At 41.7% G+C, this 22,766-nt stretch overlaps 1 protein-coding gene across 3 annotated transcripts in view; it reads left to right on the plus strand.

Moving 5' to 3' along the window:
* LOC132806615 (protein downstream neighbor of Son-like) overlaps positions 1-22,766 on the plus strand; it is a 45,349-nt gene that overhangs the window by 2,326 nt on the left and 20,257 nt on the right. For all 3 annotated transcript variants that reach the window (XM_060821258.1, XM_060821259.1, XM_060821260.1), the window contains exon 2: positions 18,126-18,598. In XM_060821258.1, the coding sequence (XP_060677241.1) occupies positions 18,126-18,598 (473 nt within the window). The remainder of the gene's footprint in view (positions 1-18,125; positions 18,599-22,766) is intronic.

Genomic DNA, 22,766 nt, shown 5'->3' on the forward strand with positions numbered 1-22,766 from the left:
AGCTGCGTAGTCCCTGTGAACAAAAGGTTATGTAGGCCTGCAAAATATAGTCATTGATAGTGGTGTGCAATTAAGCAGCTAATGAGAAAGCACCTATCATTGTCACCATCCTGAATTATATTGGAGGCCATCACATCAGTGCGGTGTTGCACATGAAGTATTTGTATCCATCTTCCAGCAGAAGTGTAATGTGGACAATCTAGATCAGTTTCTTCATATGGTCTGCACTATCACAGATGCCACTGTTCAGCCAAATCACATGAAATTTAAAAAAAAACACCATGTGGTATCTAGATATAGCTGAACATAATGGATACTGCAAAGGCAGTGGATCCTGGCAGGCAACCATTAAAGATGCCTATCGCTCCATCCCCATCTGTATTCCTCTTACAAAAACAGAAGTTACTTGAAAAGCTGAGCAGGTCTGGTAACATTTCGGGTCCGATGACCCCTCCTCAGAACTGGTGGTAGTTAGAAAAATGTTGATTTATATGCAGAAGATAGGGTGAGGGCAGGGGGAAAGGAGTAAATGATAGGTGAGGATAGAGCCCAAAGAGAGAGAAGGACAGTTGGACAGACAAAGGAGTTGATAATTATCTGGCTAGGAGGGTGAATAGCTGTTCATGGAGACTGTTAGTGACGAACAAAAGGTAATGTGTAATGGCAGGCTATGTAATTATAATGGGGTGGAGGCTATGACATAGGAAAGTTCAGGCCCTGAAATTATTGAACTCAATATTGAGGCCAGAAGGCTGCAGGGTCTTTCCCCAAGCAGAAAATGAGGTGTTGTATCTTCCAGCTTGCGCTGAGAACAGTGCAGCAAGCCTGAGACAAAGATGTTGGCCAGGGAACAGGGTGGTGTGTTGAAGTGGCAGACAACTGAAAGCTCAAGGTCTTTTTTGCAGGCAGAATGTAGACGTACTGTGACGTGGTCACCCAGTCTACGTTTTGTTTCCCCAATGTAGAGGAGGCCACGTTGTGAGCAGCGAATGCAGTAGGCTAAATTATTGGAAGTGCAGGTAAAGTGCTGCTTCATCTGGAAGGTATCTTTGAGCCCTTGGATATCAAGGAGTGAGGAGGTAAATGGGCAAGTGTTGCACCTTTGGTTGCAGGGGAAGGTGCCATGGGGCTGTGGGGGTTGGAGGGGTATTGGGAATGAAGGAAGAGTGGACCAAGGTGCTCTGGATGAACGTTCCCAGTGAAAGGTGGTCAAGGGAGGGGAGGTGAACGTGTGTCTGGTGGTAACATGTCACTGGAGGTGGCAGAAATGACGCTTAATGATCTTCTCAATGTGAATGTTGGTGGGATAGTAGGTAAGCACTATTGCTGTTGTGGGAGGAAAGGGAGGGGGTGAGAGCGGAAGTGAGGGAAATGTGTCAGACCCAGTTGAGGGCCGTGTTGACAACAGTGCTGGGAAATCTTGGTTGAGGAAGAAGGTGGACATTTCAGGGGTTCCCCTGTCGAAGTTGGTCTCATCAGAACATATGCAATGGAGATGGAGGAACTGAGAGAATGGAATGGAGTCTTTACAGGAAGCAGGGTGTGAGGATGTATAGTCCAGGTAGCTGTGGGAGTCGGGAGGTTTGTAGTGATATTAGTGGCCAGTCTATCCCTAGAAATAGAGTGGAGGTGCCAGTATTGGACTGGGGTGGACAAAGTTAAAAAATCATACAACCCCAGATTATAGTCCTACAGATTTAGTTGGAGGTACAAGCCTTTGGAGCATTGACTAGTTATCTGACGAAGGAGCAGTGCTCGAAAAGCTTGTACTTCCAAGAAATCGTTTGGACTATGACTTAGTGTTGTGTGATTTTTAACTTTGCCCAGAAGTGAAAACAGAGGTGTTAAGGATGGGAGGAGTCAGAGCGAGGGCAGGGTGGAGACCCTTCAGTCCTCTGGCCTCAATTCCAGATGCTGTGCTTTTCCAGCACCATTCTAATCTAGACTCTAAACACCACTCTAAACATAGCCTGCCATTATACACTATCTCCATTATTAGCCACTAACAGTCTCCGTTAACAGCTATTTACCCTCCTAACCAGAATGTTATCAACTTTTTCTATCCAATGTCTTCCTCTCTCTTTGCTCTATCCCCACTCCTTAAGGAGTGTCGTGGAACAGAGGGACCTTGGAATTCAGGCGCATGATTCTCTGAAAGTGGAGTCACAGTAGACAGGGTAGTGAAGAAGGCTTTTGGCACACTGGTCTTCATCAGTCAGAGCATTGAGTATCAAGGTTGGGACAAGATGTTAATGAGGCTGCACTTTGAATATTGTATTGAGTTTTGGTCACCTTGCCATAGGAAGGATGTTACTAAACTGGAAAGACTGCAGGAAACATTTACGAGGATGTTGTCAGGACTCAAAGGTCTGAGTTATAAGGTGAGGTTGGACAAACTAGGACCTTTTTACCTTTAGAGCGTAGGAGGCTGAGGGGGATCGTATAGAAGTGTATAAGATCATGAGAGACATGGATAGGCTGAATGCACTCAGTCTTTTTCCCAGGGTTAGGGAATCAAGGACTGGAGAGTGTCATTTCAAGTTTAGAGGTGAAAGAGTAAAAAAGAACCTGAGCAGCAACGTAGAATGAGCTGCCAGCAGAAGTGGTTGATGCAGGTGCATTAATAACATTTAGAAGGCTTTTGGACAAATACATGGATAGGAAAGGTTTAGAAGGATATGGGCCTAGTTGAAGGAAATGGGGTTAGTGTTGATGGATATTATGGTTGGCATGGTCCAGTTTGAGTCAAAGGGCCTGTCTCCGTGCTGTAGGACTGTGTGACTATTTATTCTTTACCCCCTGCCCTCACTGTATTTTCTGCATATAAACTGACATTTTTCTAACTGCCATCAGTTCTGAGGAAAGGTCTCTGGATCCAAAACATTAACTCTGATTTCTCTTTACAGATGTTGCCAGGCCTGTGAGTTTTTTCAGCAACTTATGTTTTTGTTTCTGATTTATAGCACCTGCAGTTTTCTCGTTTTTTTTCTGTATTCCTCCTTCTGGCTTATAAGTAGAAATTGAAGTGTGAGGACCCAGTACAGAAAGTAATGCAGTGTTGGTCTGAGGCAACAGAAGAGCTCCCACGGAATTGCTTAAAGTCAGTGGACTGGTCCATATTGAAGGACGCAGCCAACCTAAACAAGTGCACCACACCCGTCACAGACTTCATGAGTAACTTTATAGAAACTGAAGAAGTTAATGCAAATATTCTCCAACCAGAAACTAGGAGATCCATTTCTTTAGACCTATACAGGAAATCTAAGTACAACATTCATAAGGCCATCAGAGACGCCAAAGAGCAATACCAAACCAAGCTTTAAGACCCAGACAAGTCACACGGACACCTGTCATTTGTGGCACAGGTTATACAACATAATGGGTTATAGAGAGTAGAGAGTGTGTTGCTGGAAAAGTGCAGTAGGCCAGACAGCTTCTGAGGAGCAGGAGAATTGATGTTTCGGACACAAGTCCTTCATCAGGAATGAGGCTTGTGAGTCAGACCTGAGCGATATATCGTAGGGGGGTGGAGTTGGGGGGGAATGTAGCTAAGAAAATGATAGGTGAGTGAAGGTGACGGAGAAAGTGATAGGTCAGAGGGGGGAAGTGATGGACAGTCTGGAGGGCAGTGCCGAGTTGGAGGCTTGGGACTGGGATAATGGGGGGGAAGGGGAAATTAGGAAGCTGTTGAAATCCACAATTATCTTGCGTGGCTGCAGGGTCCCAATGCGGAATATGAGGCGTTCTTCCTCCAGGTATCGATTGGTAACGGTTTGGCGGTGGAGGAGGCCCAGGACCTGCCTGTCCTTGACGGAGTGGGAGGAGGAGTTGAAGTGTTCAGCCATGGGGCAGTGGGGCTGGTGGGTGCTGGTGTCCCAGAGATGTTCTCTGAAGCTATCTGCAAGGAGGCATCCCCTCTCCCCAATGGAAAGGAGATCACACTGGGTGCAACAGATGGGAGAGGCGCAGGTAAATTTCTGACGGATGTGGAAGGATCCCTTGGGGCCTTAGATGGAGGTGAGGGGAGTGGTGTGGGCACAGGTTTTGCACTTGCTGCGGTGGTAAGGGAAGGTGCCGGGAGTTGGGTGTTGGCTGGTTGGGGGTGTGTGGACCTGACAAGGGAGTCACGGAGAGAATGGTCTTTCTGGAATGCTGATAGGGTGGGGAGGGAAATATATCTTTGGTGGTGGGGTCTGTTTGGAGGTGGCAGAAGTGGTGGAGGATGGTGCGATGTATGTGGAGGTTGGTGGGTGCAAGATGAGGACCAGGGAAGTTCAGCCCTTGTTGCTGTGGGAGGGGTGGGGTTCAAGGGTGGTGGTGTGTGAAGTGGAGGAGGTGCACTGGAGAGCATCATCAACCATGTGGGAAGGGAAGTTACGATCGTGGAAGGAGGAGGCCATCTGGGACTTTGAGGTGGAATTGGTCATCCTGGGAACAGATGCGGTGGAGTTGAGGAATTGGGAATAAGGGATGATGTTTTTCAGACCTTAAAGGAGTGGATCTCTTAGTTTCTGGTTGGAGAATATTTGCATTAACTTTAGGATGCAGTCTTCTATAAACTTACTCATGAAGTCTGTGACGGGCGTGGTGCACTTGTTTAGGTTGGCTGCTGCATCCTTCAATATGGACCAGTCCACTAACTTTAAGCAATTTTACTGAAGATAGGTTGGGAGGAGGTATAGACGAGGTAGCTGTGGGAGTTGGTGGGCTTTTAGTAGATATCTGTGGTTAGTTGGTCACCAGAGACAGGATTGGAGAGGTCCAGGAAGGGGAAGGAGGTGTCTGAAATGGTCCAGATGAATTTGAGGTCGGGGTGGAAGATGTTGGTAAAGTTGATGAACTGTTCAATCTCCTCATGGGAGTTCGAGGCGGTGCTGATTTACTCATTGATGTAGCGGAGGAACAGATGGGGGAATGGCGCCGGTGTAACTGCGGAAGATTGACTGCTCCACATATCCAACAAACAGGTAGGCATAGCTGGTTCCCATGCAGGTGCCAGCAACACACTCTTGACTCTGATCTCCAGCATCTGCAGTCCTCACTTTCCCCTATAATAGGCTATAAAGCAAAGTTGAACAGAATTGTGGGCAATAGTACAACCTTCGATGAGCTTAATGCATTCTATCTTCACTTTGAACGGGAGCTCAGTGAAACCATGCCACCTATCCCAACAGCCTCGGATACACCTGTACCCATAGCCACCATCACAGATATTAGATCAGCTTTCTTGATAGTGAAACACGGAAATTGACTGGCCTGGATGGAGTCCTGGCCTTGCACTCAGATCCTGTGAGGACCAGGTGGTGGGAGAAATTGCAGACATCATTATCCTCTCCTTACTACGATGTGAAGTCTCTATCTACTTCAGGAAGGCGGGGATTACCATCCTAGTTGAAAACAAAAAATGACTGTCATTTGGGGACTCTGACCTCCATAATTATGAAGTGCTTCAAGAGGTTAGTTATGACTCTCATCAACTCCAGCCTACCAAATTTGTAATTTGCCTATTGGCACAACAAGTCCATAGCAAATACCATCTTCCTGGCCCTCCGTTCATTCCCGGAACATCTGGATAATAAGGATATCTATGTAAGGCTCCTACTTACTGACTACAGTTCCACCTTCAACACTATAATCCCAAACAAACCCATTTCCAAACACCAAGACCTACTCCTTGTACATTCTCAACTGTGTGGCCAAATTCCACCACAACTCCATTTAGTTTGCTGTTAACACCACCGTTGTAGGTCAGATCTCAGACAACAATGAGACAGAATACAGGAAAGAGATTTAGCACTTAGCAGTGTGGTACGAAGACAACAATCTCTTCAACAGTATCATCAAAATGAAGGTGCTGATCAGGAAGCAGAGTGGAGGACAGACCACTGTTTGTATCAATGATGCAGAGGTGGAGATAGTCAAGAGTGTCAAGTTCCTGGGAGTGATGATCACCAACAATCTGGTCCATCCACATTGACGCAAGAAAGTACAACATTGTCTCTGCTTCCTCATGGGGTTAAGAAAATCTGGAATGTTCCCAGGACTCTGACCAGTTTTTATAGACGCACCATAGAAAGCATATGAAGATACATTGCCGCCTAGTATGGCAACTACTGTTCCCAAGACTGCAAGAAACTACAGATGTGGACATAGCCCAGTCCCTCACAGAAATTAGCTTTCCATCCATTGACTCCATCTAAAATTCCCACTGCCTCAGGAAAGCAACAAACATAATCAAAGACCACTCCCGGCCTGATTATAGTCTATTCTACCCTCTTCCACCAGACGGAAAATATTCAAAGTTTGAATTCATGTAGGAATAGATTCCAGAACAGCTTCTTCCCTGCTGTTATCAGAATTTTGAACATTAATTCTGATCTTCCTCTCTGCACCTTTGCTGTGGCTGTAACACTGTATTCTGCACTGTGTTGTGCTCCCTGATGCACTTTGTATAGTATGATTTGCATGTATAGTACACAAAACAACTTTTCACTGTATCTTGGTATGTGACAACAGTCAATTAATTAAGCAATTAATCAATCAGTCTGCCAACAGTACCGAAGACTTGTATTCTAAAACCAGCTGTGCCCCTAACCAGGCTGTTACTGCTAATGTGGAAAATTACATGGGTATGCCCTGCCAGAAAGAAGTAGAAAAAATTTCAACCTATTTAATTACTATTCCATCGGTTCACAATCATCAGCTGGAATGTGCCATTGACAGTGCACTCATCAAGAATGATGCTTCATTTGTTTAGTCAAAATTCCAAAGGAGATATTAAATTGATTGCCCTTGTAAAATTGAAGTCATTGGGAATTTTGGAAAACTCTAAAACCGTCTTTTTGTTCACATCATACCTAGAATAAACAAAGATGGTTATGGTTATCAAAGGCTAATTATCTCAGCTCCATGGCATCACTGCAGAAATTGGGCTAGACCGAACAATCTTTCACTACTTCACGAATTTCACTCCATCAGAAGTTCATAAGTGAGAATGATAGGAAAATGTTCCATATCAATCATAAAGTTTAAGGTGCTGGAAAAGCTGATGACCACATGCTACAAAACCTAGATACCATTCTGGCATGGGCTGGTAAGTGGCAAGCACTGCCTGGGATTGAGGGGTACAGCAAGGCTCAATAACAGAGGCTCTGAGGGGCTCGCTGTGCTCAGATCATGGCAGTGCCAGGAGCAGTGCCAAAGCCTGTGATTTCTATCCTCGCTCCTGGTGGCAAGAAAACATTTTTACAACCGCCAGACAATGACATCTCCAGCAAATGGAAGTCTGACTACCTCTCCTTGAAATTCAGTGGCATTATCATGTTTAATTCCCCATCATTGACATAGTTAACATCACAATTGCAAGAACTGATTGCAATAAGCCACATAAACACTCTGACTCTGACTCTGTGTTGCTAAGAGGGTGGAAATTCTGCACTGAGTGACCGCAATGCCGGTGATCCCCCAAAAGTCTGTACACCCTCTGTAAGACAATAATTAGGTGTGTAGTGGAATTGTTTCGATTTGCCTAGATGATTGCACTCAACATAATTCAGGGGGAAAAAAAAGCCTGCTTGTTTGTTGCCACTGCTGCCATTGGTGGGAGTGTGAACTATCTACAAGATGGACTGCAGCAATTCAACAAGGCTTTTTCAGCAGTATCTTATAAACCTACAATCTGTACCACCTAGTAGGGCAAGACCAGCAGATGCACAAGAATACATCACCTGCAAGTTCTGCATGAAGTCATACATCATTCTGACTTGGAAGTATATTTACATTCCTTTGCATTTGCTAGTTGAAATGCTAGAATTCCTTCCTTAACAGCATTGTGTGTGCATCTACCACATGCACTGCTAGGGTTTAAGAAAACAGTTCATAATCATTGTTGGAGGACTTTTTGGAATGGGCAGTATGAGTTATATTTGACAGTGATGCAGACATTTCCTGAGTAAATTTTTTAAAAATCACAGATAGTTCTCCTGTAATGCGAGTCTACGAAATGCAATTTGGTTGTAATGTGACTTGCGAATTGTGGACTTTTTTTCATTAAAGCTATTAATTTAACCTGGGGCAGTGTTTGTAGGGGAGTAAGACAATGTTATTTTCCAGGTCTGTAGATTGTGAAGGAGCAAAAATGGCCTTTGAAGTGATATGTACTTCTTGTCAGATGTGGGAGTTTAAAGTTTACTGTGGATTATATCTGCCATAAATGCTGTTGGATGCGAAACTTATCAGATCAAGTGGATTGGTTGGAGAGACAGATAGAAGCGATGAAGAATTTGCAATAGCAACAGCTACAGTATGTGATGGATGGCAGTTATAGGAAGGGGGGGAAGTCTCAGATACAGTCACATAGATGGGTTAACTCCAGGAAGGGTAAGAGAGGTAGGCACCTAGGGCCGGAATCTTTTATGGATATACCCATTTCAAACAGGTATGCTGTTTTGGAAAACATAGGGGTGATGGATTCTCTGGGGAACGTAGCACAAACAGCCAAGTTTCTGGTATTGAGACTGGCTCTAATGCAACGAGGGTACGTCAGTTTCCAAGAGATCAATTGTGTTAGGGATTCTGTAGTCCGAGGTACAGACAGACATTTCTGTGGCCAGTAGAGAAAAAAGCAGAATGGTGTGTTGTTTCCCTGGTGCCAGGTTCAAGGATGTCTCAGAGAGGGTGCAGAGTGTTCTCAAGGGAGGGAGGGGCCAGCAAGAGGTCATTGTTCATATTGGAACCAACAATATAGGAAGGGAAAAGGTTGAGATTCTGAAGGGAGATTATAGAGAGTTAGGCAGAAATTTAAAAAGGAGGTCCTCAAGGGTAGTAATATCTGGATTACTCCCAGTGCTATGAGCTAGTGAGGGCAGGAATCGGAGGATAGAGCAAATGAATACATAGCTGAGGAGCTGGTGTATGGGAGAAGGATTCACATTTTTGGATCATTGGAATCTCTTTTTGGGATAGAAGTGACCTGTACAAGAAGGACGGATTGCACCTAAATTGGAAGGGGACTAATATACTGGCAGGGAAATTTGCTAGAGTTGCTCGAGAGGATTTAAACTAGTAAGGTGGGGGGGGGGGTGGTGGGACCCAGGGAGATAGTGAGGAAAGGGACCGATCTGAAACTGGTACAGTTGAGAACAGAAGTGAGTCAAACAGTCAGGGCAGGCAGGGACAAGTTAGGACTAATAAATTAAACTGCATTTGTTTCAGTGCAAGGGGCCTAAGAGGGAAGGCAGATGAACTCAGGGCATGGTTAGGAACATGGGACTGGGATATCATAGCAATTACAGAAACATGGCTCAGGGATGGGCAGGACTGGCAGCTTAATGTTCCAGGATACAAATGCTACAGGAAGGATAGAAAGGGAGACAAGAGAGGAAGGGGAGTGGCATTTTTGAGAAGCATTACAGCTGCGCTGAGGGAGGATATTCCCAGAAATACATCCAGAGAAGTTATTTGGGTGGAACTGAGAAATAAGAAAGGGATGATCACCTTATTGGGATTGTATTACAGACCCCCTAATAGTCAGCTTGAAATTGAGAACTGAAGCTCTTCAACCATGTCCGCCTCGGAACACTTCAACCCCAGGGCATCAATGTGGACGTTAACAGTTTCCTCATTTCCCTTTCCCCCACCTCACCCCAGTTCCAAACTTCCAGCTCAGCACTGTCCCCATGACTTGTCCTACCTGCCTATCATCTTTTCCACCTATCCACTTTTCCATCCTTTCTGACCTTTCACCTTCATCCCCTCCCCCACTCACCAATTGTACTCTATGCTACTTTCTCCCCACCCCCACCCTCCTCTCATTTATCTCTCCACCCTTTAGGCTCTCTGCCTTTTATTCCTGACGAAGGGCTTTTGCCCGAAACGTCGATTTTACTGCTGCTCGGATGCTGCCTGAACTGCTGTGCTTTTCCAGCATCAATAATCCAGAATCTGGTTTCCAGCATCTGCAGTCATTGTTTTTACAGAAACAAACTTGTAATGAGATCTCAGCTATCTGTAAAAATAATAGGGTAGTTAACTTTCCAAACATCAACTGGGACTGCCGTAGTTTTAAGAGTTTAGATGGAGAAGAGTTTCTTAAGTGCATACAAGACAATTTTCTGATTCAGTATGCAGATATACCTACAAGAGAAGGTGCAAAACTTGACCTACTCTTGGGAAGCAAAGCAGGGCAGGTGACTGAGGTGTCAGTGGGGGAGCACTTTGGGGCCAGCGACCATAATTCTATTTGTTTTAAAATAGTGATGGAAAAGGATAGACCAGATCTAAAAGTTGAAGTTCTAAATTGGAGAAAGGCCAATTTTGACGGTATTAGGCAAGAACTTCCGAAAGCTGGTTGGATGCAGATGTTCGCAGGTAAAGGGGCATCTGGAAAATGGGAAGCCTTCAGAACTGAGGTTCCAAGAATCCAGGGAAAGTATATTCCTGTCAGGTGAAGGGGAAGGAAGGTATAGGGAATGCTGGATGACTAAAGAAGTTAAGGGTTTGGTTAAGAAAAAGAAGGAAGCATATGTCAGGTATAGACAGGATAGATCAAGTGAATCCTTAGAATAGTAGAAAGGAAGTAGGAGTATACTTAAGAGGGAAATCAGGAGGGCAAAAGGGGGACATGAGACAGCTTTGGCAAATAGAATTAAGGGGAATCCAAAGAGTTTTTACGAATACATTAAGGACAAAAGGGTAACTAGGGAGAGAATAGGACCCTTCAAAGACCAGCAAGGCGGCCTCTGTGTGGAGCCACAGAAAATGGTGGAGATACTAAATGAGTATTTTGCATCAATATTTACTGTGGAAAATGACATGGAAGATATAGACTGTAGGGAAATAGATGGTGACATCTTGCAAAATGTCCAGATTACAGAGGAGGAAGTGCTGGATGTCGTGAAACGCATAAAAGTGGGTAAATCCCCAGGACCTGATCAGGTGTACCCAAGAACTCTGTGGGAAGCTAGAGAAGTGATTGCTGGGCCTCTTGCTGAGATATTTGTATCATCGATAGTCACAGGTGAGGTGCCGGAAGACTGGAGGTTGGCCACTGTTTAAGAAGGGTGGCAAGGACAAACCAGGGAACTATAGACCGGTGAGCCTGACCTGTTGTTGGAAGGAATCCTGAGGGGCAGGATGTGCATGTATTTGGAAAGGCAAGGACTGATTAGGGATAGTCAACATGGCTTTGTGCATGGGTAATCATGTCTCACAAACTTGATTGATTTTTTTGAGCAGTAACAAAGAGGATTTATGAGGGCAGAGTGGTAGATGTGATCTATATGGATTCAGTAAGGGAGAACTAGCTATTTGGATACAGAACTGGCTCAAAGGTAGAAGACAGAGGGTGGTGGTGGAGGGTTGTTATTCAGACTGGAGGCCTGTGACCAGTGGAGTGCCGCAAGGATCGGTGCTGGGATCTCTACTTTTTGTCATTTACATAAAAGATTTGGATGCGAGCATAAGAGGTACAGTTAGTCAGTTTGCAGATGACACCAACATCAGAGGTGTAGTGGACAGCGAAGAGGGTTACCTCAGATTACAACAGGATCTTGACCAGATGGTCCAATGGGCTGAGAAGTGGCAGATGGAGTTCAATTCAGATAAATGTGAGGTGCTGCATTTTGAGAAAGCTAATCTTAGCAGGACTTATACACTTAATGGTAAGGTCCTAGGGAGTGTTGCTGAACAAAGAGACCTTGAAAGTGGAGTCGAAGGTAGATAGGATAGTGAAGTTGGCATTTGGCATGCTTTCCCTTATTGGTCAGAGTGTTGAGTACAGGAGTTGGGAGGTCTTGTTGCGGCTGTACAGGACATTGGTTAGGCCACTTTTTGAATATTGTGTGCAGTTCTGGTCTCCTTCCTATCAGAAAGATGTTATGAAACTTGAAAGGGTTCAGAAAAGGTTTACAAGGATGTTGCCAAGGTTGGAGGATTTGAGCTATAGGGAGAGGCTGAACAGGCTCGGGTTGTTTTCCCTGGAGCATCGGAGGCTGAGGCGTGACCTTAGAGGTTTACAAAATTACGAGGGGCATGGATAGGATAAATAGGCAAAGTCTTATCCCTGGGGTTGGGGAGTCCAGAACTAGAGGGCATAGATTTAGGGTGAGAAGGGAAAGATATAAAGGAGACTTAAGGGGCAACATTTTCATGAAGAGGGTGGTACATGTATGGAATGAGCTGCCAGAGGATGTGGTGGAGGGTAGTACAATTGCAACATTTAAGAGGCATTTGGATGGGTATATGAATCGAAGGGTTTGGAGGGATATGGGCCGGGTGCTGGCAGGTGGGACTAGATTGGGTTGGGATATCTGGTCGGCATGGACAGGTTAGACCGAAGGGTCTGTTTCCATGCTGTACATCTGTATAACTCTATAAGCGAGCAGCTATTCACTGTTACACGATTCCATCCTGGCACTACCTAGTAGCAACACCCAGCCTCAGGATCCTCTGTCTGCAAAATCCAGATTCACAGTTCAGGTAAAATAGGAATGCAATCAGATCTGCAAGATTTGAAACTTAGCTTGAAACTGGAAATTGTAGTCTACATTTAGAAGGAACTTTATTTCAAACCAGGGGAAGAATCTTGAGGAGGCCTGAATTTCTGTGTCAACATCACGTGGTCAGTTAGCTCACGTGCTTTCTGGTGAAGAGCTGCATGAAAGGTACAATGCCATAGTCAGTGATTTTAGTGTTAAAGTGTTAAATTCACTATTATTTTGTTAAAAAATGATTTAAAGGTTTACTTAGACTGTGCTATCATTTGTGTAAGGTTAGCTACAATTTTTGTTTTGATTTTTTTTTACTGATATGTTTGGTGGTTCGCCCTGGCTCTTTTTTTCTATAGGCCCCATTATTTCTATTGCATGATTTTCTATACCAGGGTGTCACACGGAAATGTAGCTACCATGTTATAGGAGAACTACCTGTATGCAGATTCAGTATAAATGTCTTTGAGCCAACTGTATTAATCACAGAAGATTGGTCTGCAGGTACAACAGGTAATTAGAAGGCAAATGAAATTTTGTCCTTCATTGCTAAAGGGATTGAGTTTAAAAGCAGGGAGATTATGTTGCAGCTGTATAGGGTGCAGGCTGAGGCCACACGTGGAGTACTGTGGCCAATTTTGGTCTCCTTACTTGAGAAAGGAGGTACTGGCACAGAGGGGGTGCAGAGGAGGTTCACTAGGTTGATTCCAGAGTTGAGGGGGTTGGCTAATAAGGAGAAACTGAATAGACTGGGATTATATTCATTGGAATTTAGAAAGCTGAGGGGGGAATCTGACAGAAACATATAAAATTATGAAGGGAATAGATAAGATAGACATAGAGAGGATGTTTCCACTGGCACATGAAACTATGACAAGAGGGCATAGTCTCAAAATTAGGGGAAGCAGATTTAGAACTTAATTGAGAAGACACTTCTTCACCCAGAGGACTGAGAATCTCTGGAATTCCCTGCGCAGTGAAGTAGTTGACACTACTTCAGTAAATATTTTTAAAGCTAAGATAGATTTTCTTTCTGAACAATGAAGGAATTAAGGATTACGGTGAGAGAGTGGGTAAGTGGAGCTGAGGCCACAAAAAGATCAGCCATGATCTTATTGAATTGTGGAGCAAGCTTGAAGGTCCAGATGGCCGCCTCCTGCTCTGAGTTCGTATGTTGTTTATCAAATTCAACTCCATATACTGATCACTGGTAGAATAGGGGCAGTTTTGGCCTTTTAACAGTAAATCTCTGAAGTTGTATACTGAATACCTGGCTGTGATACAATTATATCTAATTATGATTGAAAATGATTAATTTTAAATATATATCTTGGAATTTGCTTTGAATCTTCAAGGAAAATGAACTGCGAGTTTATCATTTTGGAAATGCAAGTTCAGAGTTCACTTTCCATCAAATATTTATTCAATTAAATATCTAGCATAGTGCTCAATCTTTTCAAAAAGGAATCACTGAGCTGAATTGCTTGCTTTTGATCTATAAAATGTTTATGTAAGATACTCTGATACAATGTTAATAGATGTACAAGATAATCAAAAGAACAGGATGCACCATTTCTATAGAAATGCCGACAAAAGCTGTCCAATAATCTATTGATTATGTATTGTAGTTCTGGGAATAGTAAAATGGAGAGGCAAGCTATTTGATTTTAGTTAGGAGTCTACTTCTGAATTATCAAATGGGATGAAGATCATTCGGACTTCTGACAGCCGTTGGGTCAGCCAGCTCATTTCAGCCTGTCTAAGCAAAAGGAAAAATGCTCTTCTCAAATATGGAACTGCAAAGGATAACATCTGACCAGAGAAATGTTAAATAAATCTATTATTGGAGATAGTATGATTTGTCTTTGAAGTTTTGTATTTAATTGAAACAAGCTGAGAATTAATTATATACATTGTTCTGTGCATCCATTTACTTTTTGCAATAAAACAACTATTATTTTTCATTCCACTTTTGGACTGGCTGGGTTGGGGAAGTGGATTCTGATGCATGAGAAAAAATTGGATATGCTAGGCCTGAATGACAGGAAATGTATGAAGTCCAGGGGGGACTTGACAGGGTGGCTTCTGAATAGATATTACCCTTTGTGGAAGAGACTGGAACGTGGGGTCACAGTTTGATAATGAGTTTCCCATTTGATATGAAGATGAAGAGGATCTTTTTCTCTTAAGGTATTGTAGATCTTTGCTCGAGGGAGCATGGGAAGTGGGGTTATTAATTGCTTGCAAGCAAAGTTAGTGAAATTCTTGATTAACAAGGCAGTCAGATGAGACCACAATCTGATTAGCCTTAATCTTATTAAATGGCAGAGCAGGCTGCAAAGGCTAAGTGACCGTCTCCTGCTCCTCATTCATATGTAATTCTTTTGCATTCATTCTGGATATCTGCAACTCACAGCAGAATGTTTTTTCCCTGCCAGATTCTGTCTTTTCCCCATTTTCAGCTTTACTGCCTGTGCATAAGTTGTTTGCAGACATCTGGCTCACTTTGGTTCTGGCTTTTCTCATCCAGAAAGATTAAACACTTGCAAATCAGTGTATGTTAGGTATGTATGCGTTTCTGAAACAAGCTAATAAATTGTTAATTATTTAAAAATTACAAGGAAACAAATCAAAGGTAGCATCTTATCTACCTGCCATTTAGAACTCCTTAGTTTTCACTTTCACAAAAAGCTTCTAAGATTAAACAATGCAAGATTAAAATGACTTTAAATAATTTTTGGAAAAAGATAGTGAATTGCTGTGATGAAGTTTAAAAATCACTGATTTTGATGACAGGAAGTAAAGATGATGACTAAAGAATTTTGAACGAAAAACATATTAACACAATGTACTGTTTTTCCTTTGGTATGTATTTTCCAATGGCATTCAGTGACACCAGTAGGTGTAATAGTACTGATCCTACGAACATGTTATGGTGAGTGTTTCCATAATTTTCAGTAAGATATCATTTGAGAGTTCTGTCTTATTTACAGTCATCCGAAGAATACACCATTTATAGAGTGAAACATTATCCAACAACTTCCTACATTTTCACATGCATGACTGAAACTCTGCATGAGGGCTCTCAGTTAACATCAATTTCTACACAATTAAACTAAAAATAGGATTATCATTGTCTGTATAACAGCATATTTTATGGCTATGTTTTTGTTCCATATTATGTTCTATTCCTGTCATAACACATGTGGCTCTGAATATTTGTTTGCCTAGTAGAGGATTGTAATTTTGAATCTTGCCATATTTTGGCTTGTAATTTTTGTCAAGCATTGTGGAAGATTTCTATGAAGCTGAGCACGTTTTCTCATGCTGTTACCACAAGCTTGCCTCATTAACTATCAAGCCCCTGCGATGGCATCTCTCTCATCTGATACTAGCTCGAATCTGTCATTACCATTGCTGCAACTACTCGCTACTACTGAGATATCCTAGAATACCCTGGGACTTATGGTGTGTGCCGTCTTTGAAAGGTCATTTTGCAGCTGGACAAACATTGTCAGTCCAGAGTTGCTTTGCATGGTTTGTGATATTTTCTAGAGAAGGATTTGGCAGAAAAGGGGTATTTTATGTTCCAGTTCCAGTCAGAGCAAAATGGGTCTGGGTGGGTTACTCTTTGGAGTGTCGGTGTGGGCTTGCTGGGCTGAAGGGCCTGTTTCCATACTGTAGGGAATGTAATCTAATATTGTCTGTCTAGCTCTGTTAGAATTTTACATATTTCAATCAGATTCCCTCTTATTCCTATAAAACTACTAATATAGGCCTAGTCAAACCCACCACTCCTAATATAGACATTCTACCATCCCAGTATCAGCTAAGTGAAATTTCAGTACATTGCCTTCCAAGGCAAATTTATCTTCTATCAGGTAGTGAGACCAAAAGTAAATCAGTTCAAATCAGTAAGTGAACCTGGAGATTCCTAGTCTACATTGTTCAGTTGCACATTGGGCACTGCCTTTACAAGTGAGCTATTAGGGAAACCTTTTGTATTGTTTCAGCTTTTCGATATTACAAATAAAGTTGTTGCAAAAAGCAGTTAAACTATATTGATGTAAGTCACTTCCCAATGACGATTGTTTTATCTGGACTTCTGTGTGAAGGAGAGGATTTTTTGTTTTAAAAAACGCGCATTTTAGTTCTGTATTATTTTTGTTTTGTTTAGTTACAATGATCCATGACTATCTTAATTTAAATTGCAATAGTTCAACATACAGCTACAAAATCAATTGTCCTCATAAATTTCAGATTCTGTGTATTCATTAAGACTGACGATTATCCTTTACTGTGTCTTGGTCATAGCAGGGGTCACAATTGTTGCCCTGCTTGTCTGTTCAGATTAAGGTGGATAAACAAACTTGCTGTACGTACCTCAGCTGTACGATTGTAGTATGTGACCAAATAGATCCTGCATTATTACCTTCCTCATTTCTCTGCTGGGCTCCTCTGTGCTTAACAGGTGAGCCAGATAACTTTCTTCACATATCCTGCAACTAACCTGCTCTTCTGAAAGGTAAGTTTTTACACTGAAAAGGAGGCTGCTCTGATGTGAACTGCTGAAGTTAACGCATAGAAAATTGAATATCAGGCATGGAGATGGCTGCAAGCTGACAGTGAGCAGGTTGTGAGATGCCCATAGTTTTGCAGGATGGCAAGGAGATGTTCAACAATCATTTGATGGAAGGAGTGGGGATGGTGATCAGGAAGGTCAGTTTCGGGATCTGAAGGCAGTAGTGTCACAAGAGGTCCAGTAACCTTTCCCATGTTGATTAAAGGAAGTGAATATAAATTGACATTCCCCTACCACCACAGCACCAGCTCTTACAATGTTTGATGCACCACAACCCCAGCTCTCAACCAGCAACACTCGCTGACAATTGGGACTCATGCCTGATGTCCACATAGTCCAATTTGCCCTCCCATACCTACTAATGCTATTTTGCACCCACTTCTTGTTGTTTCCAGCTAGTTGGCGATGGCAGGCATCTGGCGCAAATCCATCTGCAGTTCAGTTTACTGTATGTTGTGAATAATCATAATTTATATGTTGTAAACAATATTTAAAATTATTGTCCAATTATCAGAAATAAATTACTTTTACCTTATATTAGTTTAAAACCTTAGTGATTATATGAGATTCAGGTTCAAATTGTTGCTTTGATAACCACTAAAATAGGGTGTAAAATATGTATTGGCTGAGCTCCTAGGAAGAAAAGAAGTTTTAATTTGTGGAAATCAATTTTCCCTTTTATTAATTTATCAAATCAAGGAAATCTGGGCCTTCATTTATTGCCCATTTCTAATTGCTCTTGAAAAGTTAGTTGTGAGCTGCTTTCTTGAACTGCTGCAGTCTTTGAGGCATAACTCATGCTGCTGTTAGCAGTCATTGCTGGGATATTCTGCTTAAAGAATAAATTATAATGTAGATAAATTGTGATGTAATGTATCATGAAGATATAACTAGAACATAACTTTTGTACAGACACTAAAAAGATAGTTCATATTCTGTAAAACAATCGTTGCACCCTGGTTATTTTACCTTCTTCCTGTTAAGTGTTTTTTTCTGATTATCACACATTGCCAACAGATATAAAGTGTAAAACAGCAAGCTTTGTTATTTTTCTCTAGGCCAGCTGTCACAAGATGGAAATCAGTTTAACTATTCCCAGAATGTCTTGACATTTCACAAGAGGGCCAAACCGAAGTATGGCCAGAGACAACAGAAGGATTTTCCAAAAAGAACCAAAGTACCTTTTACTAGCTCTGCAGTTCCAAAGAAAGGATCAGTTGTAGCATCTCTATCACTGAATCATCAAGAGGGTGATGATGAAAAAGCCCGTTTTGAAGCTGCACAGACTCTGCTGGATATCTTTAAAGTTAATTCAAGCTATGAAGGCGTTCAAATGACCACTGTTTGTGAGGCACTGCATCAAATAAATGAGAAACTAAATACAGAGATTGCTGGGTTGAAAGATGAGCATCGGTATCTGAAGGCAGAATATAATCAAATCAGTGGGGAGCTGAAAAGATTTAAAGATGGTGAATCCAAATGTTGCACTCAGTTTCCAATGTATTCAACAATTCCACAGCTGCAGACCAAAGTAAGTTCTGAACTTGAAAAGTAATTTTGTTTATGTATAATGCAAGACAAAACTGCCTCTGTTTGTCTACTCTGGCTTTGGCTGATGTTGTATATAAGGTTTACGAACTTTGGGTGCATTACTGTCAATAAGAATCCAAACAACAAAATATCTATCACCTAGACAGCAAGAACTGGAACAAGGGTGAAAACATTAGATATTTAATGTGCAGACATAGGCTAATAATAAGCAGATAGGGAGAAATCACAGGGCAAGTATTAATGTAGCACTATTTAGTAAGAAGCAGTAGTGGAAGTATAAAAACAAAGCATTGGATGGAGGTGATAAGCATTGGATTTCTAATCAAAATGAGATGGATAAAGCATAACACTCCCAAAATAAATCACAGAAAAAAACTGGCTTGAATGAAAAGCAATAAAATGACATTCATTTCATACATTTGCTGACATAGCTTACTGAGAAATGGTGGTTTTACTGTAAAGCTCAACAGAGGACAAGTTTATGAATAAATTATAGTTCCTGTTCTACTTTAATCGTTTAACAATTTGAGCTGAATGGCTCAATAAAGTTCAGTTTAAGTACTGCATCAGGATCCTACCTTCCATGATTGGAGCACAATCATCACTAAATTGCTAGCCACAGTGAATGATTCCAGTTCTTGAAGCAGCAGACTTCACAATAACAATATCTTTGTGGATATAGTGTCACAAATGTTTATCCAGTGGTGTAAGTATTGAACGTATTGTTAAACCTAAACTATTGTAATGGATGAAGAATCTCTGCACTTTTGTTTAAGCAATTATCACAATTCATTGACACCTGCAGCAATAATTTTTTTTACTTCTAATTGGGAGGAACGTTATGTTTCCAGGATGATTGGCTTGTTAACAGTCAACAGAAAATCACTGACTTGCTGTATTGCTATTTTCAGTTTCCTTGTTAAAAATATAGTTCTATACTGTTTGTTACAAAACAATTCCTACTTTTGTTCGTTAGATTGACATTTAATAGAGCTGAGAACACAGTGATGGTCTTTTAAAGAATTGGAGCATACCAACACCAATGTAAGGCTGGTTGTGAGGCTGACCAGGCCCTGAATTTTATTTAAGTGAATCAATTGTTGCCTAATGTTATTGAATTGGTGAGAAATACCAGCACTATTCGTGCCCATATCATCACCTCCAACATACATTGTAAGTTTTGATCATTTTATTTTCATCATCATTATTCCTGGACAAATCATTCTAGTGGCAAGAGGGTAAGAATTAATGCTGACTGTCTGTCTAGGGTTATAAATCACTGCTTGGATTACCTCACACTTTTTTGTTTATTTTCAGTCTTTCTGTTGGAAGGTATTGCAGGGTTTGTTAAGGAATTTAACCTGCTGCTGCTCATATTCACTGGCAGTGAGTGGGGGACACTGTTTCGGAAATCCTATCGGGTGTTCATGCAGAGTTTTGAGGCGGGGGTTGATCTTGTGTGCCTGGTAAAGGATTCTAGCATTAGGAAGGTGGGGCAGCAGGAAGAATTACATTTTATATCAAATCTGTCTCCCTCTCCTTCACCCTGTCTGGAGCCCTTGACCTAACGTGGAGGATCTATTGTTAGTCCTGTGGGTAGGTTCTAGTGCATAACTGTGCAATTTTCCAAAGGCACAAAGTTTTTTTTGTTAGGGACTCATGCCAAGACCTACATCTTGAGCTCCAGGAAACTGACAGAGATGCCCTGACTCTGGCATAACTCCAAGTGCCAGTAAATTCTGTTACTGCAAAGCTGTGAACCTCTGTTGGCTTGAGGGTTTCAGGGTGACATTTCTGACCTACCAGGGGCTTTCATTCAGTGGGAGACCTAACACTGTCCAGGACCTTAAAAGAACATTGCCCAGTTGATGAAGTGGGCAGATGAGTGGCTAATGAGGTTCAATGCATAGAAATAAAATTGAAAGCCAATATAAAATAGGGGATTACAATTCAAAGGGTGTGCAGAAGATGGACCTTGGTGTATCTGTGCACAGCTCATTGAAGCTGGGAGGACAGGGAGAGAGAAGTGAAAAGGTATAATATGTCTTCCGCTATATTAAAAGGGCACAGAGTACAAAAAACCAGGAGATAATATTGATCCTGCATATTCCATTTGTTCAACCTTAGCTGGAGAATTGTGGACAATTCTGGGCACAACATTATCAGAAAGATGTGAATGCATTGGAGAGAGTGGAAAAGTGATTTACAAGTATTGTTCCAAGAATGAGAAATTTCAGTTATGTAGTTAGATTGAAGAAGCTGGGACTTTTGTCCTTGAAGGGAAAGTGATTTAATGAAGGTTTTCAAAAACAATGGATAGAATAGATTAGGAGAAGCTGTTCCAGGTCAAGCAGGAACACAAACAAGAGGGCATTGGTTTAAAGAGATTTGCAAAAGAAGCAAGGTTGACAAGAGAGAAAGCTTTTTCACATTATGAGTAAAAAATGAGGTCTGCAGATGCTGGAGATCACAGCTGCAAATGTGTTGCTGGTCAAAGCACAGCAGGTTAGGTCAGTCATTCCCAATCTTTTCATTGATGTGTCACAGTTTAGTGAAGCAAACAATTCCACATTACACCCACCTTTTTAGGCTGAATTCACTGCACATAAACATTGCATTTACTTGTATTTACTATGGTTATGCTCTAACTATTGAGGTTTGCAACATAGACCATACAAGCTAAAGAAGGATCAAATACATGAATGGTTACATCTGTTTGCATTGATTTGCAGTACATTTGTATGAAATTTCATGGCACACTTAGGCAGTTCTTAAAGATCATCAGTGTGTCATATCATCCAGTTATAAATCAGAGTTGAGATACAGAATGCACTGCCAGGACATGTGGTGGAGGTAAGTTCAGTTGAGACATTCAAGAAAGCATTTAATGATTAATTGGCTAGAAATGGTGCACAAGCATGTGGGAAAAGGCAGGAGCTGGCCAATAGGTAATAATACTCAACCAAAAACAGAAACTGTTGCAGAAACTCAGTAAGTTTGACAGCATCTGTGGGGAGAAAGCAGAGTTTATGTTTTATGTCCAGTGCCTCTTCGTCAGAACTGGTTCTAATGAAGAGTCATTGGATCTGAAATGTTAACTCTGCTTTCTCCCTGCTGAGTTTCTCCAACAATTCTTGTTTTTGTTTCAAATCTCCAGCATCCACAGATCGTTGTTTTATTTTAAGGATAACGATGATCGTTTGAAGAGTTAGGACAGGCATAATAGACTGAATGGCCTTGTGCACTGTAATAATTATTCTCTGATGTAAGTGCCAGATTAGCTTGGAATTGTGGTGGAACCCCCACCAGTTCTCTAATAGTGTGTAGGATCCATATTACTGCCAGTAAGTTCTGTCCAGGATTGGAGAAGCTGGGATTTTCCCTTTGGAGAAAAGGAGATGAAGGAAATATTTGACAGTGTAAAAGATTATAATAACTTTAGATAAGGTGGACAAAAAAAATGTTCCTGTTAGCTGATGGTACAAGGAGACTCAGATTAAATATTACATGCAAAGGATGTAGGGTAGGATAGGAGGTAGAGTATTAATAAACAGTGAGTGATAGTGACCTAGAAATTATGTGTGACAGTGAATGATTTCAAAAGGAAAATGAATTAATACTTGTGGGAAATAGCCTTGCAGGGAAATGGGACTGATTAGATTGCATTACAGAAAGCTAGCATTCACCTGACAAACTGAATGGCTGCCCTCTGGTTTGTGATGTGTTGGATGGTTTTTGCTGTGTTGGATGGTTGATATTAGCCTTCATTCATTCCAAGTCCCTGTGGCAGGATTTTAATTGGTCTTTGTTCACCTTGTAAAATTTTCCAAAGACACATTTTACTTTAGGAAATCAAGACAAAACCTTGATCTAGAACTCCAGGAAATTAATAATGGTGGCCTGAGCCTAATTTAACTCTTCTGTTGTGCTCCTGCTTGACTTTAACTGTGACTAATTATGGGAATAATGTAAGGTTTTGTGGAGTTCATATGAAGCTAAATGCCTGTAGATGAAAATGACTTCAGAGCAGTTCTGCCTTTATGATCTTTTAATCTGGATTCTCTGAGCTTGCCTATTTGAATGCCAATGGAAACCGGCATTATTAAGCAGAGAGGCCTTCCTTGCAGTCTATCTGAATTTAAAGGTAA

Source organism: Hemiscyllium ocellatum, chromosome 3 (genome assembly GCF_020745735.1).
Source record: "Hemiscyllium ocellatum isolate sHemOce1 chromosome 3, sHemOce1.pat.X.cur, whole genome shotgun sequence".
Classification (NCBI taxonomy): Eukaryota; Metazoa; Chordata; class Chondrichthyes; order Orectolobiformes; family Hemiscylliidae; genus Hemiscyllium; species Hemiscyllium ocellatum.